Genomic DNA, 19,726 nt, shown 5'->3' with positions numbered 1-19,726 from the left:
TTGTGATTCTGCTCTCTGAACAAACCCACATTTTAATTAAAAAAAGAAAAAACAACCCTCACGGTAGATCTTTAATTTGGCGCCTAAAAGATCAGAATTTAAATAGTACCCATTCTTTGCTGTTTAAACAATGTATAAAATGTTTCAATAGAGAAGTACCTCTGCCGGGTAATGACCCTGTTCAGAAGGAAGCACGAGGCCAAGAAGGTGTGAGGAAGACAACACCCAGGAAACACGATGTCCTTCTCTGATCACAGAGGGACAGGTTCCAGAAGCCCCTGAGGCTCTCCATCTGTCTCTGCCCCCTTCTCTCTTGCTGGGTCACTGTGCCTAAGAAAAGATGCGCCTGGCCTCTGTGGCGCTCCTGGCGAGGGCCTATACATCACCCTCACTGAGGCCCCATGGCCCGACAGTGTGAAACCTGTCCGCTTTATCTCACAGGGGGACCTACCCACACGGCTGTCACTGCTGGGCTCTGTCACTACCTTGAGACAGCCTGGGGTCAGGGGCCTTCAAGGCAAGCTGACCTGAGAAGCCCAAATTCTCAGAATAAACTGCGTGCAGTGAGCTCTCCAGGGACAGCCAAGATGTACTAAGTCTCTCACGCATCAGCCTTCATCTGGTGCCACCACAGGCGCGAAGCTGTTGCTGGACTCATGTGGTAAAGCAGCCAGAACAATGCTTGCGCCGTGGGGAGACCTGTCTGCCAAGCCAGGGGGGCTTTCTGGCGTGGGGACGCGTCTGCAAGCCTCTGAGGCTGCGGCCAAGGGCGGGCAGAAAGACTGGTCCCGGAGGCGCTTGTGTGGAAGGGGCCTGGAGGTGAGCAGAGACACAAATGAGGGGGCCGGCCAGGCCCAGGACTTAGGCTCATCCAACCAAGTGTGGACAGTCATCCACGTGACTCAGGTGGTGGCAGAACCGTGGGGACAGTGGCAGGCGGGCTGAGGGGTGTTCAGACTTTAAGAGTCAATGAGAAGCTGTGGCCAGGATAGGGAGCAAGAGGGGGCGGAGTTAAGGTGAATACTGCACTTGGAATGTCATGGAACATTCTTTCATGAGCCATGGGGCTGTGCCTCCTCTGTGTAAACCCAGACAGGGCACCTTCGGCACCCAGCTCCCCAGACCGACCCATCTCTGCAGTCCCACAGGCCTAGGGATGACTGGGCTACCTACACCTGCTGCTTCCAACAGGCCCTCCTCTGCCCCGAGGTAGACAGGGTTTCTAGACCTCCGGTACAGCTCTCTAGCTTGGGAGAGCTGCTAAGGACCCCTGCTTACTCTTCCCTCTCGCCCGCTCTCTGAGATGCGTCGGGGGCAGTGGGGGAAGAAGTAACGTGCAGGGGGAAGGAGTGACAGCTGGCTTTGCACGGGTTCTAGGTGGACCCACCCTGGACAGCTGGGTGAAAACGCAAACAGAGGAAGGCAGTGTGGTGAGATGGGGGGTGGGTGAGGGCGGGGAGCGGGCAGAGAGGGAGGGGCGGGGGAGGCAGAAGGGGGCCACTGCTGCCCAGCACACCACGGGCAGGCCGCTCCCACTCCCCAGTCACTTGCCAAAGGGAATGATGGGCTTGGGGTGGGGAGGAGCACCGAGTGTGAACACGACCGTCATCATGCGAAAAGGGACACGTCACCCACACGCTGACTTACCTATAAAATATATTATTTATCTGTTTTCTGATGTAAGCTCTTAAGCCTAAGAATTTTCCATAGATTCTGTGAAGGGTAGTTTTAAGAAAATCTCTCTCTCGAGGATCTTCACTGTCGAAGAGCTCTAAAAGCTTCAAGGAGAAAAAGACACTCAGTGCACAGGCAATTCCCGTGCTGTAGTTTAGGGCTTTTGAAGCTTCAGCTAATCAGTACCTTACCTGCAACACAAATTTCTGATCGATATATTTCTTCGCTATATTAGGTTGGAAATCTGGAGACTCTAAAAATCTTAAGAAAAATTCATAAACAAGCTAGGAGGAAAAAAACAACAATGAGTCAAACAACATGGCATTTTATTAGCTGGAGATTAGAGATACACCATGAGTTGAATCTCTGAAAATATGAAGCCTTAATAAAAAGCCACGTACCTACAGAATTAAGTCCAAATACTATGGCTTCATTTAATTACAGCTGAAGACGGTATTGTTTTATTTAGCTCAGAACCACAGACTACAGCCTTAAATAGCATTTAAACAAAATGATACCCACAGTGGGGGTCACTGGCGCTCAGCTGAGGCTGCCGGGAGACCACAGTGCGCAGCAGCTACAGCGGGCTGGGGCCTGCACCCACCGTGGGCATGTGTCCTGGCAGAGCCAGGCAGACAGGAAGCTGGGACGGCTCGGTGAGCGGGTCACGGACGCGGTCATCCAGGGCTGGGACGCTCCTCCCCTTCACAAGTGGGTTGCATGCTGCCCCCAAGACAGCCCCCCCTTGTGATCTGTTCCCCATCTTGCTCGTTCCCAGCTTTCCCCTCTATCTCCCCCGCTGCGGACAACCCGGGCCCCGGTGTGGCGCGTGGCCTGCACACACTCTGCTTGCGCTGGGCTCAGGGTCTTCTCAGGCATCCAGTCTGATCTACGACCAACTTTTTGCCTTACAAATGCGCAAGTTAGCAGGGGAGCTTTGGGGCGCATCATATCTACATCCTGAAAATGGGGTGGGGGAAGCATCTAGTTGCAAAAGGCCTTGATCTAATGGCTATCGGGGAGGTCACTTTCATTACCAACATACTGGCAATTATGTATCTTTGTAGTTCATTTCAAGGGGTCCAAACAAACCAACCATTTGATTCTCACTTCCGCTAAAATACCTTTCTTAGATGCATAGGTTTGCAAAGTCAGAGGTCCACTTGCAATAAACTGGAGTGAGGCCCTAGAAGCCAGCACATTTGCTTTAGAGAAAAACCCGCGAATATACACATTTAATTCGTGCCCGTTTCTGGGGCATTCTCAGAGTTCAGTACCTGTAGATGAGGCCAGGCTGCTTCTAACGTGGGCTCGTCTTCCTCGGGGTCAAATTCTGCTCCCGTAGGATTGGAGGAAGGTGGTAATGTTCGAAACATGTTAACTGCAAACTAAAATCCACACATTCTTGAGTCATAACCAGGACATTCAAGGTATTTACAGAAAACATTTAAAAAAACATTTATAAGAAACATTTAAAAAATATTTACAGAAAACACTTTAATTGTAATGATAGCTGCTTCCAGCAGTTATCTGGCTCATCCTTATTAAGATTACGGAAGCAGCGAGCATCCCCAGCGAGACCTGGGGTCAGGAGCGCAGCAGGAAACGTGGCCCACGGACGGCCGGCCACCGAGACTCCTGCTCGACTCTGAGCTGCCAGATTCACAGACAACTAGCACCAGCCAGTGCCAGCCGGCAGTGGGGAGCCCTCGGTCTCTTCCGTGTGTCAGTGCCAAGCGAGGAGGCCGGTGTAGTGCTGGGAAGAAAAGAATGAGATCATGGAGGAAACAGCAGAGACCGAAGAACTGACCTCCTGCCCCGGAGGTACCGGCGATCGGCGCCGAGAGACCAGACCCACCAACCGTGCCAGGGGCTGGACGGTTGCGGTCTTCGTCTATCTGGACTCAGGAAGAAATGACTTAGGAAGAGATTTCTCTGGAGTGTGAGTGACCCCCTCGTACAACTTGCTGCCCATTTTTCTTTATATTGTCCTTCACCGCGGATGCCCACCCCGTTTATTATTATGGCTCCGTCTATTTCCAACTTCATAAAAGTCAGGGTTTTACAGGTGTTTCTACATAAAATCTAGAATTCTCAGGAGCACAGGTACACTTGAATCCCATTAATCTGTAAGTAATGCACAATATGCACTGATAAATTTGTGATATGTTTAGTTTTTCAATATCATCAATTTCTAACTACTTCTTTTGTAGGAAGTTTAAATATAGTTAGTTCCCTCTCAGAGGCTCTGAACCACCGTATGTGGGCTGCAAGACTGGGCTCGAGCGACAGGCGCTCACATGACCGCAGCAAGGCCTGTGTCCCCCCACTTCCCACAGCACACCATCTAAACACCTGCTACACAAGGTGAGACTCAGCTCCGTGACATTGTGAAGGGAGGATCTGTGGACGGTCCTGGGCAGACCTGATGCAAGGGTGTCCAGTCTCATGCAGACAGAGCTAAAGCTCAAGGCCAACAGTTGTGTTTCTTTTCTCATTTTTACTATTATTGACACTGAACTCCGGGCCCTACCATCGTGTTCTGTGAAGGAACATGCCCCCACTTCAAGCCATCAGCTATGGGAAGCCCTGAGCCCCAAACATTTGTCGTCCGTGCCGTCTGAGAGGAGGAGTGGAGACCAGGCATCGCAGCAACGGGGCTGAGATAACACAGGAATGGAAGGAACAAAAGATGGCTGGAAATCCAGACAAGCAAAAAAAAAAAAAAAAAATCCTTTAGTAAAAATAAAATACCCCTAAAACCTAAGCAGAACGTAGAAAATGGTCTGGAACCTGTGAACAGGGTCCTGGAGGAGGCCCCCACGTAACAGGTGACTAACGGACCAAGGCTGTGACAGGTGCTGGCAGGTGCATGGGGCACATCCTGTCACTGGTGCCCAGGGGGGGACTCTCCTGGCACTCTGATCCCCAAGCCCACAGAAGAGCGCAAGTAGACAGCAAGAGCTCCCACACCCCGGAAAGGCCATACTTGCCCGCCCCCCTCTTCACACCCTCCCCCCCCGGCTTGCTGAGGGGCAGCAGATGAGCTGTGTCACCACGAGCCTTTGCTCCTTCCTTCCGGGGCTAGGAAAAGTGTGGAGAGTGGAGTCAGATATAGTCTGAGGCCCGTACGGGCGTGTGGCATTCACGAGCCAGGTTTTCTTTCTACTCCTTCAAAGGCAGAGACAGCAGGTGCCTTGAAAAGAGTGTCGCAGAGGAGAGCCACGTGCCCAGCGCAGGAGGACAGAGCCCACATGGCGTCCCTGGGTGGCAGAGGTGCTCCAGACACACGCTAGGCCTGCCTCTCCTGGACACACTCACGTCAGCCTGTGTCAGTCCCACTCAGGAAGGGAGCATACACATGGGGGGGGGGCTGCCCTGCTGCTCTGCTTGGGGCCAGGAATGCCCCCATAGTCCCTCACTGGCCAGGCTGCCCATGGGGACTGAAGGGTGACAGCAGGCGGGGCAGCTGTCCCCAGAGAGACCAACCGGGGGCAGGAAAGCGAGATGGGACAGATCACGGCTTACTATTGGACACAAATGCGAGCGGCACCCGTGGAGGTATCTGTAACTATGGTTGACATCTCAGTCAGCCTACCTGCAGCTTGAGAGACGACCCCTGAAGATGTGGGTGGGCTGTAGCCACTTAGCTGGCAAGTCTGAAGAATAGAACCGTGGTTTTCCCAGAGGAAGACAAAACCCTCCCTGTGGAGGTGGCCTTGGCTCCTGCCCGAAGGCTCCTGGGAAAGGATCTCCTGGGCTGTCTCTGTCTCTCACTGGTTGCTTCTCTGGTCAGACTCTGACCGACACACCTGCTCGGTTAAGATTCCTAGGAAGCTGGTTACCGCCTGCCAGTGGCACAGCTAATGACCCCAGTTTCAAGTTGAAGCCCGTGCGGGGTGTCCGGTCACCTACAGCCCGGACCCCAGAGGTGGGGTTGGGAGTCTGCGGGGCTGGCAGACCACCAGGCTTTTACGGCCCAAATCCTCTTTTCAGTGTCCCCGAAGGCGACCAGCCCAGACCCAGGTTTTCCTGCCGGGGGACTAACTGCCACGAAGTTGCTTCTTCCCCAAGACACAGCCTTCCCACCACGGCCGGAGCAGGAGTTCGAGGCTCGGCTGCAGAAAAGGCTGCGCCGACCGCCAACATGTGGAAGACAAGGACGTCAGGCAGGGGACAGGCCGCCTCAAGTGGTCCTTGTGTCTCAGGGATTCTGAGCACAAACGCTGCGGGGTCCAGCGAGCCGAGCGCCGGCGGGAGGGCGGCCGAGCCGTCCAGCTACGCGGAGTCCAGGCTGGGCACCACAGGGGAAGTGGTGGACATCATGCGCGGAAGTGGAAGGAACCCGGTTTGTTCTGGGGGCCGGACGGGGACCCGACGGATTCATTTTAACCGCTCAGCTCACACGGAGTGACAGTGTCCCCAGGGCTGTGGTCGCAGCCGGGGTCAGGCCGCGCGGACAGGACAGGAGGGCCCGAGGCTGGGCGGGGCGGGCTTCCGGCCGTCCTCGACCAGAGCCAGGGACTGTGCCCCGAAAATCCTGCCCACGCTTGGGTTTTCTCACGTGTACACAGGGCACGAGCCTCCTCTCTGCCCTGGGCCCGGGGGGAGCGGGCCAGGGCGCGCACGCGTGGCGGCCGTGCTCGTGGGCGCGCGCACGTAGGGGACGCGCACGTAGGGCACGCGCACGGCGGCCGGTGGGGCGCGCACGGGCTCTGCGTGTTCGGCCGCACCTGCTTTCACCGCGGCCTCGACGCCCTGCCTTCCTGGCGTAAAGCGGCTGCAGAGGCTCCGGCCCACGCTGCCGCACCGACTCAGTCAGGAGCGAGCAGCGCTGCGGGACACCCTGCGGCGCGGCGGCCTCACGAAGCCTTTCGGTACCTGGCACAGTGGCCAGCGGCGGGCGAGTGCCGCGGACAGAGGGAGCAGCCGGAGCCGAGGATGACGTAAGGGCAGCGCGGCGGCCGGGTGGGCGGGGGCAGCCAGAGACCAGGACCACCCAGGTGAGCCACTTTCCCCGACAACCGGTCGGCGAGGCTGGACACTCAGTTCCTCGTCTAAACCACACGGGTTCCTCCACCCCTGCACGTACTCTACTGTATTCGCACAACTATGGGTAGAGGTGAGGCCGCTGAGGCCGGGTCTCAGCTCCTCCGGAGCTCATCCTCCCACAGTCCCAAACACTAGGTTCTGAGAGTCCTGAAATGCATCGTGGGGGTGGGTAGGGTGCGGGGAAGTGGGGAGGGAGCCCATCGACATTATTATTATTTTTTTTTTTATAGAAAACTGTATTTGTAAAAGTTACAGTGTATCTGGAAAAAACAGCAGAAACCATACAACAGACCAGCTCAGCTGCGCTAGGATACAGAAACCAGAAATACAATTAGGAGACTAACAGCACACCCTCTCCGCTAACAGCAACGTGATTAGGGAACAGAATGAACAGCAGCAGCCCAGGAACACAGTTCCAGAAGTGACCAGGGCCTGGGAACTCAATGCCCAGTTCCAAGGCCCCAGTGGAGAGAGCATAAAAACCCTAATAAAGGGCACGTTAGAATATCTGAATGAAAGAGACAGCGAGAGGGAACAGAAGCAGGGACAGTGGGAGAGAGAGAAGCAGGCTTCCTGCCGAGCAGAGAGCCCAATGCAGGGCTCGATCTTAGGACCCTAGGATCATGACCTGAGCCAAAGGCAGATGCTTAATGACTGAGCCACCCAGGCGCTCCCCTAGTGGCAATCTTAAGAGAAAATCTAGGCCTTTCCTCATTTGTGAGGTTAGTTCAAGCCTGCTTTCAATGGTAGAGTCCAGGTGTCGCCCTGGGGACTGCACACACACACAGCAGGACAGCAGACTTAAACTCAACAGCACCAATACTCACATTGAAAGTAAGTAGTTTGCACAACCAACCAACCAACCAACCACTAGACACTGTCTGACTTAATAGAAAAATAACACTCAACTCCATGCTGTCTGCAACAAGCTCTCTTTAAATACAAGGAAACAAATCGATCAAAAGTAAAGGAAGGAAAAAGACATATCAGGTTCACATTAGTAAGGAGAGAGCTGAAATGTCTGTATCAATCAGACAGAGTAGGTTTTGGAGCAAATAAGATTACCAGGGATAAAGAGGGCCACTCTGTAATGATAAAGGAGTCAACTAATAAACACTAGTATCTACTCTCTGAATAACATGATGTAAAACTTGACAGAACTGCCAGAAAAAAGAGGCAATAAACAATTAGAAAACAGAATATAAAGAGCCCTAATTACAATAGCACCAAAAGATGAAATATTTTATGAGCCTGAAAAAATACATGTAGGATCCGAATGCTGAAAGCCACAAAACAAATAATGCCAAAATGAAGACATACTATGTTCATGGACTAAAATGTTCAACACTGCTAAGGTATCCACTCTCCTCAAATCTACATAGTAATGCAATCCCAATCAAACCCCCTGAAGGATATTTTGTAGGTAACAAACCGATTCTAAAATTTATATGGAAAGGTACAAAAACTAGATAGTCTAAGAACTTTAAGAAAGTAAAAACAAGATCAAAGCATTCACCCTACTTGACCCCAGAATTTATGAAGTGATGGTAATGAAGACCATAAGGTACTGGGAGCAGATTCCTAATTAATGGAACAGAATAGAGTTCAGAAACAGACTCACAAATATGGTCAAATAACTTCTGACAAAGGTGCAAAAGCACTTCAAAGAATGATCAGTCTTCTCAATAAACGGAATACTTGGACATCCACATGCCAAAAAAAATGAACCTCAGCCAAAATGAATCACAGACCTAGATGTGAGATGTAAAACTATAAAACCATAAAACTTTTAGGAAAAAAATCTTTTTTAAGCTCAGGTCAGGCAAAGACTTCTCAATATGACACCGAAAAAAGCAGGGTCCATAAAAACAAATCACAAGTTAGACTTCACCTGATCTAAAACTCTGTAAAAGACATTCTCAGAATAAGTCCATCAGAGAAAGACAATTATCATAGGATATCTGATGTGAGGAATTTGAGTGGGAGGGTGGGGGGCCATGGGGGTGGGAAAAATGAAACAAGATGGGACTGGGGAGGGAGACAAACCATAAGAGACTCTTAATCCCAGGAAACAGACTGAGGGTTGCTGGGGGGTAGGAGGGATGGGGTGGCTGGGTGATGGACATTGGGAGGAGTATGTGCTATGATGAGTGCTGTGAAATGTGTAAATAAGACTGATGATTTACAGACCTGTACCCCTGGGGCAAATAATACATTATGTGTCAATAATTTAAAAAAAAAAAAAAAGACCCTCTCAAAATAAAAAGACAAGCCAGATGGGGAGAAAACATTTACAAATCACCTAACTGGCAAAGTTTTGTATCTAGAACATGTAAAGAAGTCTCAAGCTCAATAATAAGAAAACAAAAAACCCAATGAAAACATTGGCAAGTGATTTGAATAGACATGCCACCAAGGAAGACCTACAAATGACAACCACAGGAAAAAGTGCTCAGCATCATCAGTCATTAGGGAAATGCAAATCAGAACCAAAACAAGAGGGGCACCTGGCTGGCTCAGTCAGTGGAACATGAGACTCTTGATCCCAGGGTTGTGGGTTTGAGCCCTATGCTGGGTATAGAGATTAGTTAAAAATAAAGCCATTTATTATTTTTAAAAACATTTTTTAAAAAAGATTTTATTTATTGGGACGCCTGGGTGGCTCAGTTGGTTGAGCGGCTGCCTTCGGCTCAGGTCATGATCCCGGCGTCCTGGGATCGAGTCCCGCATCGGGCTCCTTGCTCGGCGGGGAGCCTGTTTCTCCCTCTGCCTCTAGCCTACCACTCTGTCTGCCTGTGCTTGCGCTCTGTATCTCTCTCTAACAAATAAATAAAAATCTTAAAAAAAAAAAAAGATTTTATTTATTTGACAGAGAGAGATCACAAGTACGCAGAGAAGCAGGCAGAGAGAGAGGAGGAAGCAGGCTCCCCGCTGAGCAGAGAGCCCGATGCGGGGCTCGATTCCAGGACCCTTCAATCATGACCTGAGCTGAAGGCAGAGGCCTTAACCCACTGAGCCACCCAGGAGCCCCCCAAATAAAATCATTAAAAAAAAAAGATTTATTTATTTGGGTGGGGGAGAGAAAGAGAGAGAGAAGAGGGGGCAGGGGCAGAGGGAGAGGGAAAGAGAGTCTGAAGCAGACTCCATTCGGAGCAAAGAGTCCAAAGTTGGGCTTGATCTCACAACCTGAGCCGAAACCAAGAGTTGGATGCTCAACTGACTATGCCACCCGGGCACCCCAAAAACAAAATCCTTAAAAGAAAAAATGCCAAGCTGAGATAAAGGAGCTGACGACCCTAAATGCTGACAATGGTGCGTCACAGCCTGCTGGGGGGTGCAGACAGCGTAGAGCTGCTTCGGAAAGCAGTTTGGAGAGTTAAACATAAAAGACGTGACCCATGAGTTCTGCCTTCCCCAGGCAAATGAAAACCTTTGTTCCAAACTTTGTTCCAAAACCTTGTTCCAAACTTGTACACGAAGATTTACAGCAGTTTTACTGCCCCAGATGGGAGCCTACCTTCAGCAGGGGATGGGCAAACTGGGGTACATCAACGTTGTGAGGCACTACTGGATGGTTACAAGGGATAGGCTGCTGGTGGATCTCAAACCCACCATGCACAATGAAGGAAGCCGGACCCCAAAGGCTGCATGTCACGTGAGCCCATCTACATGACCCTCTGGAGAAGGCAACATGATAGACTGGGACAGATCCGTGGTGGCCGGGGACGACGGGGAGGAGGAGAAGCCTTGACTACACGTGGGGAGCAAAAGTAGCTTTTTTGGAGAGGGACGGAACTGTTCTCTATTTTGATTATGGTGATGATTGTATGATTATACATATTTACCAAATCTCAGAGAACCGTTTACTAAAAAGACTGAACTCTGCTGTATGTAAACTAATAATTTAATTTTATTTTTTAAAAAGATTTTATTTATTTACTTATTTGTCAGAGAGAGGGAGCGCAAGAGGGGGAAGCAGCAGCCAGAGGGAGAAGCAGGCTCCTGGTTGAACAAGGAGCCCGATGTGGGACTCAATCCCGGGACTCTGGGATCATGACCTGAGCCGAAGGCAGATGGCCGACTGACTGAGCCACCCCGGCGTCTAGTCTCACAAATTAAGAATTAACTTTAAAACATCCCATGAAAGGGTAATTCTTGGCTGTAAGTTCAGTTCATAATGCCCTTTGTGTCTCAGTGATTTCTCCCCTGTGCCCCTAGATGAAAGACAGACCCTTCCACTTGGGAGCTTTAGAAACGCGCAGGTTTTGCTGAGGTGTAACTGACCTACCGTGACTGTGTTTTGGGTGTGGGTCCTTAGTGTAGGGTCTGATACATGTATGATGGGCATACGTCTGTGAAACCATCGCACAAGCAGGATAATGAACATATTCACCGCCACCCCCTCAAAGTTCTCAGAAGCCTTTTGAAGAAATAATACGAATAATACATCAGTCGGCTACAAGGGGGGATGGGTACAGGCAGGACTGGGGAGCCGGGGAGGAAGGAGAAGATTCAACTTTCACTTCCTATGCTTTTGTATTTATCTCACTTACTGAAAACAAACATGCCTTTCTCCTGTAATTTAAAAACATCCAACAAAACAAAGGGAAGTTCTCCCAAAATAATTGGAACAAATCTCCAAGAAATGACTTACTGATATATAAAGTAGAAAAATCATTCTCTGGGTTTCAAAAAGCACCATATGTTTTCATCTCTTTCTAGCTCTCTGCTGATGTGCGTCTCTAACCCACGTGTCTGTGACTTTGGCTAAACGAAAACAACGAAACACACAAGGGGAATGCATGATTTAAATCCTCAGTGGAGAGAAATCTGTACACCACTTGAAGCCTCACTGGTTAATACACTATCTCCTTTATTCACAACATGTTTTCCTCTCCCATTTCCAAAATATCTTCACCCTTACAGCAAGCAGTGCTTCCCAGAACACACTGTAAAGATCAGATGTAAAAATAGACAAAGGAGAGCGTCCAACGTCAACTCTGAAGTGAGCACAAGACAATCACTCTGGGCCGTGGGCCGGACACCTCTCCCAAGGACCCCAGAATCACTGCTCTGCCCTTAACAGAAAACGCTGACTTGAACCCTAAGCATAAAAGAACAAACCTGTAAGGCACTATCCGGTCACTTACAAGCAGTACAGGTGAAAACAGTGGGACGGATCTGTCTTCCCTGGAATCCCAGTATGCGTCCTGGCAGACCAGCACTACTGTTCACTGTATGTACAAGGCTCCGTGGGGGGGCGGTTTGAAGAAAACCTATTTACTGGTTTTTGATGATAATGTGGTACATGATCTTTATGAAAAGTAAAAATCACAAGAAATATGGTAAAATGGAAAAATCTGCATAAGCCACAGCATCCCAAAGCGGCTGCTGTTAACAGCTCACACTGTATTCCTCTGGAATATACGCTGTCTCCTGGGTGAGGGTGGGTGACGGGGTCAGGGATGATACTGTGTCTCATTCTCAGCTGTCCCCCGAACCCCGGATGCGGGCCATTCCAGAGCCGTCCATCTGATGCAAAGTGCCTGGAGCCTCCCAGCTCCTCCTGCCTCTGATCTAACCAATTCCTTCTCTGATCCTCAGCGGGCATCACTACTACACCTCGTTTTAATGTTTTTGTCTCTGCAGGAAGCTCCACACTGAATGGGCATCTACTGAGCTCACGGAAAGCACTGGCCAAACTCAGAAGAAACGGGAAAGCAAAACCAGTCTATCCCTCCTGGGGATCTGCAGCCTAGGGAGGTCAGAGCTGCCAGTGGCTTCAGCGGGCAGTGCAGGAAGGCTGCTCGGAAGCGATTCTGAAACGTCTGCTGTGCTGAAGAACGACCTGGGGAACACGTGGGCACAGGGCTGGCAAGCAGCATTTCTGACAGGCACCCAGGGGGTGCCCATGCCGCAGCCTCTGAGCGGGGCTCTTCTGGAGAAGTGGTTCTCAAACTCGGGTCTTGGGACCCTTTGAAACTCCACGACTACGATTACTGAGGACCCCAAAGAGCTTTTGCTTACGAGTCATTTCTGTTGATGTTGACTGTCTTAGAAATTAAACTGGGAAACCCACCCCCATGAATCTATTAAAAAATAACAAGCCCACTGTCTCAATATAAATATATATTTATAGATATAAATATATATTATATATAAATAGAAAATGATTTTCAAAACAATTAGTAATTTCATTTTCTTTTCTTTTCTTTTTTTTTTTTAAGATTTTATTTATTTATCAGAGGGAGAGAGGGGGAGAGAGCAAGCACAGGCAGACAGAATGGCAGGCAGAGGCAGAGGGAGAAGCAGGCTCCCTGCTGAGCAAGGAGCCCGATGTGGGACTCGATCCCAGGACGCTGGGATCATGACCTGAGCCGAAGGCAGCTGCTTAACCAACTGAGCCACCCAGGTTCTTTTTTTTTTTTTTAAAGATTTTATTTATTTATTTGACAGAGAGAGACAGTGAGAGGCGTGGGAGAGGGAGACTGAGCCACCCAGGCGACCCGTGTCAGTTATTTCGCAAGATCTCCTATCACATAGGATACAGGTAACTCTCCTGAACAACGCACGGGTTAGAGGGGTTGACCCCTGCACAGGTCTTCTGGCTCCCCCCAAAACTTAATTACTAATTAAGCCAATTGTTGACTAGAAGCCTTACTGATAACATAAATATTGATTAACACATATTTTGTGTGCTATATGTAGTATATACTATATTCTTGAAATAAGGTAATCTGGAGAAAAGAAAATGCTAAGAAAATCTTGAGAAAATACATTCATGGTACAGTATTGTGTGTACGTGTATATACACATACATATAAAATCTGGGGTGCCTGGGACATCCATATAAAATCTGGGGTGCCTGGCTGGCTCAGTCAGTTAAGCGTCTGCCTTTGGCTCTGGTCATAATTCCAGGGTCCTGGGATCGAGCCCTGCATCAGGCTGGACCTTCTTGGTTCAAACCTGTGTAGTTCAGAGGTCAACTGCATTTCCTAAAACAAATAAAAATTTGGAGAAGAGTGGCATTTTTTCCATTTTTGCTCATCTCTTTACTATCTGGCTTAATAGAAAAGAGCCGATTCCCATGTCTGCTTCTACATTCTGAGTGCTGGTTTGGTTGAAATACAGGAGGAAAACAATGTACTGTATGGTGACTAACACAACATAATTTAAAAAAAAAGAATGACAGAAAAGAGAAGAAAAAATGTCTTTTAGCGTTTGTAGTTGGAAAAGGGAGGAGTAATCAACAGCCCGTTTGGATAACATGGGCTTCTATGGTACTACATCCAAACTTGACCAACGGTGGTCTTTCTTATCAAGGAGGGGTCTCTGTGTCAAGATCCAATGGGGTGTCTTGCATTCTGAATGGCTCTCGGGCCCACAAATGATTATGGAACATTATTTATTGTGCATTTGGAAAACACTGGTTCCCTGGATTATGCAGACTCCTGGTGGGGCCTCATTTCGCCTGTTGGGTTCCTACCACCACTGACCTCAGCAGGAGAGCCTGTGGCCCTGGGAAGCTGATGGACACAAGTTCCAAAATTCAAATTTCCAAAATTCAAATTTTCACCCCAAAACTCAAACTCGGTCATGGACAACAAACACTGTCAGCTATTTCCCTTTAAGTGACCTTCTCTTTTTATTTTCGAGAAGATGCTCGCTAACATTCCTCTGAATAACCGGTCTGGCTTCGAGTGACGTCACGTCAACACGGTGTCTGTGGAAACAGTGGTTTTGCTACCAGCGTGTTGACTCTGAGAAAAATGCCAATGCCTGAAAAACAGATTAACTAGAGAATTGAATTGAAAAAACCAAACAGATGGCTGATTATATTTAAAAAATGACTGAAATGAAGAGATAATGGAGTTTATGTGATTCAGGCCTACAAGTCCCCATGCCTGGAGCTCCCCCATGGCTACTGCTCCTTTTCATCCTTGTCTATCGCAAGTTTTTGTTTTTTTTTTTTAAATTTGAAAATAAATTGGGGGGGGGGGTCGCCTGGGTGACTGGGTTAAACGTCTGCCTTTGGTTCAGGTCATGATCTCAGGGTCCTGGGATCAAGCCCCAAATCGGGCTCCCTGATCGGTGGGAAGCCTGCTTCTCTTTCTCCCACTCCCCCTGCTAGTGCTCCCTCTCTCCCGTGTCTCTCTCTGTCAAATAAATAAACACACACAGTGAAAACAGGGCCTGCCAGCCCCACTCTGGGTGAATACTCAAGAGACGTGCCCATGGCAGCTTGGACACCAATGCTCAGAGCGACGTTACAACTGCCATGGAGTGGAAATGACCCAGATGCCCACCCACAGATGAATGGGTCCATCGAAACGTGGTACATGTCCATGCACGGAAATACTGCAGAGGAACAGAGAGAAGCAGTGACACAGGCTACGATCTGGATGAACCATGGAAGCCTTACGCTAAGTGCAGGAAGACCACATACCCCAGAATTCTAGTTATACGGTACGTCCAGTGAGACACATCTATAGAGATGGGCAGTAGGTGAGTGGTTGCCAGAGGCTGCGGGTGACCAGTTAGGGAGCAACGGCAGTGACTATTCTTGGGGATGGGGCTTCTTTTTAGGGGGTGAACGTGTTCTAAAAAAATGAGATGTGGGGGCGCCTGGGTGGCTCAGTGGGTTAAGGCCTCTGCCTTCGGCTCAGGTCATGATCCCAGGGTCCTGATACTGAGCCCCACATCAGGCCTGCTTGTGATCTCTCTCTCTTTTAAGTAAATAAATAAAATCTTTAAAATCTTAAAAAAAAAATGAGATGTGATGATGGCTGCACATTCTGTAAATATACTAAAAATCATGGGCTTGTATATTATTATTATTTTTTAAGATTTTATTTATTTATTTGACAGACAGAGATCACAAGTAGGCAGAGAAGCAGGCAGAGAGAGGGGGAAGCAGGCTCCCCGCTGAGCAGAGAGCCCAATGGGGGGCTCGATCCCAGAACCCCGGGATCATGACCTGAGCCGAAGGCAGAGGCTTTAACCCACTGAGCCACCCAGGCGCCCCTATTATTATTCTTAAAAGATTTTATTTATTTATTTGAGAGAGAGAGAGAAGATGAGAGGGGAGAAGGTCAGAGGGAGAAGCAGACTCCCCACGGAGCTGGGAGCCCCATGCGGGACTTGATTCCCGGACTCTGGGATCATGACAGTTGCTTAACCAACTGCGCCGCCCCTGGTGACTGACTCTACGAGATCTTTAACATCACTAAAAATATCAGAGAAACAAACAAGCAAATCAACGCATGTGTATTTTTGCTGGTACCCCAACAGCTGATTCTGCACACTCTTCCAGTTAAAAATGGGATCTGCTCTTTTCGTTTAACCTGCGTCAACTTGGCCGCTGACTTACAAGCGGACCTCACATTCTGACCATCATTCTTCCAGTGTTTGCCATATTACAGTGCTCAGATGTGGGCCCTCCAGAGTCTTGGATCCCGGAACGCAGCCACTGTCCTGTCTGAGCATCCACCACTACGCTGCTGCCGAAGCCACCACAAACCGTGTTCTGCGAAACATCGTGAGGTGAGCGGGACCCAGACAAAGGTTAAGATCTGAATTCTACAGAAAGAAATGTTGTATGGTTGCGCTCCCCTGCCTCAGCTAAGAGGAGTGAAAACCTCTGTGGGACAGAGAGTGAAAGTGGGCCAGAGCGAAGAAGAACAGCGCTGCTGTTAGCTGTGCTGGGGTGACGGCACAGACAAAGACAAGTGCAAAGTTAAAGGAAGTACTGCTCCTCCCGAAGTCACAGAGCAGCTGTAAAATACCAAAAAGACACCATCTTTCCGTTACTACTGCTTTCTTCTCAATGGCCCCAGACCCACTTTGCTATGTAAGTGGATTACGGTTTTCATCTCTTACATCTAATTCATCCATTACTTCCAACTGCTCAGTGCCCCTGCCACTACATACATCGGGGTGCATCCACGTCCCCGTCCTGCACACACTCCAACTTCACTCCTGCCTTGGATCCCACCCGTGCGCCCCGCCTCTCCACCATCGCTTTCCGGACCGTGTATTTGAAATGGGTGAATTGCATGGTACCTGAATTCTCTCTCAGGACATTTTAAAAGATTTTATTCATTTATTTGACAGAGAGAGACACAGTGAGAGAGCAGGGGGAGTGGGAGAGGGAGAAGCAGGCTTCCTGCCAAGGAGGGAGCCTGATGTGGGGCTCGATCCCAGGACCCTGGGATCATGACCTGAGCCGAAAGCAGACGTTTAATGACTGAGCCACCCACGCGCCCCATGGGCATTTGTTAAAAAGAAAAAAACCACACGACAGTCCATTCTGACAGGCAACATATTTAAAAGAAGTAGCAGAAGGAGTATAACATCTATAGAACTTCGGATTCTCCCAAGTAAGTGGAAATGCGTGTCTTTAAAAATGCCCTGATAACACGCACACCAGCCATGCAATGCTCATGGGAGCTGGCTAAGTGCTGCCTCAGGGGTTAGCAAAGTGGGGGCATCCGGAGGGAACTGCAAAGGGGTCCCCATCTCTTCAACCTGCCGCACCGGGTCCAGGCACTGCTTGGGGTGAAGGCCTTCTACAGGCCGCTCGAGTTCTGCACCTACAATCTACCTCTCCCAGGGCCAGAAACCACTGCCATCATCCCCACTACACTCTTTCTTCTTTTTGCCTGTCCCTGTGAAAAGGAAAGCTCTAGGAGGGCAGAAGTGCCATCCACTACTCTTATTTCCTCCCCTAACAAAGTTCCTGGCCCACAGCGGACGCTCACTCAATGAGGGTCTCTAAGTGTTTTAGGGGATCCTGTGCAACAATCCAAAGACCAACGTGAATTTTGGGGGGGGGACAAAGTGAAGACAGCAGGAAGAGAACCCAGTTAGGACACAACTGTAACAGGGAGAAAAGTTAACGATTATTTAACCTAAAAAAAAGTTCCAGGGCTTTTAGCATCCTGAGGAGTTTAGGTAACGTGCACCTGCTGTGTCGCCTCGGGGGACAGTGATCCGAGCAGCAGGGCGGGCCCCGGTGCAGGGCTGGCCTCTGACCCAAACCAGGCCAACCATGGCCTCATGCTCTGCAGACTCTTCCCTCCTTAACAATGGAAAAACCTTCCAATCAAGTGATATAATACATAACAAACTGATGTGCTTATAAATTAAAACATATTCATAAATGGGTTTAATTTAAAGATAAAATAAATTTAATATGTAATAAAGAAGCATTTAAAACAAGAGGAAAAGGGTGCCTGGGTGGCTCAGTTGTTAAGTGTCTGCCTTTGGCTCAGGTCATGATCTCAGGGTCCTGGGATCGAGCCCCAGTCAGGCTCCCTTTCCTCTCTCTCCCTCTGCCCCCGCACCTCATGCTCTCTCTCAAATAAGTCAATAAAATCTTAAAAAAAAGGGGGGGGAGGGAATATATGACTCAGGGAGCAGTGATTTTTCAATCACTTTACAAGAAAATAAAGTTACATCCCTCCTCTGCACCATAAAAGAAAACAAAATTCCAGGAGGGTTATAAAATGTATTGTGAATGACAAAATTATGAAGGTGTTCTTTGAGATTCTGGCATTTGGGAGGCCTTCCAAAGTAAATAAGAGTTGAAATTAAGCAGTGAAAAAAGAGAGTCTCCCATTTTTCTTAGTCTGAACGAGAAAAGCGCAGGACACTCATCACGTGGTCTGGGGAGGGGACCCACGTGGCCCTCGCAGCCTCGGCCTGGCCACACATCGGTAAATTCTCAACTCTGAGTTAACAACAAATTAAAATAATCAAGTTGATCTGAACTTCTGACACAACAGACTGTGAAAACTACAAAAAGGTACATTACTTTCAAATTCTTTACCCAAAGCAACATATGAAAGTGAGAAATAAACGTATTTCGGGTCACGAGACTAGTCAATTCTGAAACATATAGCTGAGGGGGAAAAAATCTGCAGCTTAAGGAGTTCAACGAAAATCAGGATATAAAATTTTATATTAAGTAGCAAGGACTCCCCTTATAACCAGGGAGTTCTCATTTCAAAGGTGGAAAAAACACCAACAATTCCAAAAACACTCAACAGAAAATGAATTCAGGGTCCAACAGTATGAGCTCCAAATGGGATCCTGCAGTGGGTCTAGAGACAGGCTGCCGAGTAGGAGCCGGCAGAGGACTGAGCTTCGGAGCTGAATGAAACCGACCATGAACCAAGCACAGAATGACAGAGGCCGTCAGCCCATCAGGGCGGCCTGTCCTGACACTGGCATTGACTGGAGGCCGCTGGCCAGTTAGGGCAGCCTGTCCTGACACTGGCATTGACTGGAGGCCGCTGGCCAGTTAGGGCGGCCTGTCCCGACACTGGCATTGACAGTGGAGGCCACCAGGCAGTCAGGGCGGCCTGTCCCAACACAAGCTTGGTCCCATCACTATTTTAACTCTGCCCCATCATTCCAATTTTCCTGCACATGTACAGGAAATGTATGTTTACTTTAAAACTATAATCAGCACCATTACATTAAAGAGGGTGTGAAAATAACTGGGAATTCCAAGGTACCCAACCCTGGGTGTTCAGGGAGTTAAAGGAGTTAACACACACAGGGCACTCGGACTGGACCCTGAAGGTACCGGTTTCTCTCACTGTCACCGCTCGGACACCGGACACATTCCAAAGATTGTCACTCTTCCAGTACGAACACACGAGGACTGTTTTGAGGGGGGAGTTGTATGAGGCCCCACCAGCTCAGCTGACGCGGAGGATACCGGGGCCCTGGTGGTGAGTCAGGGCTGGGACAATCACTTACCATATGGACTACTTCTGGGTAAATGGGCTCTGTGATCACATTCCGATTATGGGTGATATATTCTACCATTTCACTTAAAGCAGCTCGTTTTACTTCCTTCCACTTCAGGTCGCTGAGTGGATCGGAAACAAAGTCGAAGAGGACACAACACTGACGTAACTTCTGGATAAAAAGCTTCTCTTGATCGGCAGGAGGAACATCTGAAAAGCAGAAAGCAAAGGATATTGATCGC

The 19,726-nt window shown here is 49.1% G+C and overlaps 1 protein-coding gene across 8 annotated transcripts in view; it reads right to left on the bottom strand.

Annotated features, from left to right (window-relative positions):
- PPP2R5C (protein phosphatase 2 regulatory subunit B'gamma) overlaps nucleotides 1-19,726 on the bottom strand; it is a 121,084-nt gene that overhangs the window by 28,785 nt on the left and 72,573 nt on the right. For all 8 annotated transcript variants that reach the window (XM_032345305.1, XM_032345306.1, XM_032345307.1 and 5 more), the window contains 4 exons: nucleotides 19,495-19,694; nucleotides 2,952-3,062; nucleotides 1,866-1,958; nucleotides 1,648-1,778 (listed from right to left, as the gene is read on the bottom strand). In XM_032345305.1, coding sequence (XP_032201196.1) covers nucleotides 1,648-1,778; nucleotides 1,866-1,958; nucleotides 2,952-3,062; nucleotides 19,495-19,694 — 535 coding nt within the window. The remainder of the gene's footprint in view (nucleotides 1-1,647; nucleotides 1,779-1,865; nucleotides 1,959-2,951; nucleotides 3,063-19,494; nucleotides 19,695-19,726) is intronic.

Source organism: Mustela erminea, chromosome 5 (assembly GCF_009829155.1).
Source record: "Mustela erminea isolate mMusErm1 chromosome 5, mMusErm1.Pri, whole genome shotgun sequence".
Lineage (NCBI taxonomy): Eukaryota > Metazoa > Chordata > Mammalia > Carnivora > Mustelidae > Mustela > Mustela erminea.
This window is presented reverse-complemented; position numbering and strand designations above follow the sequence as displayed.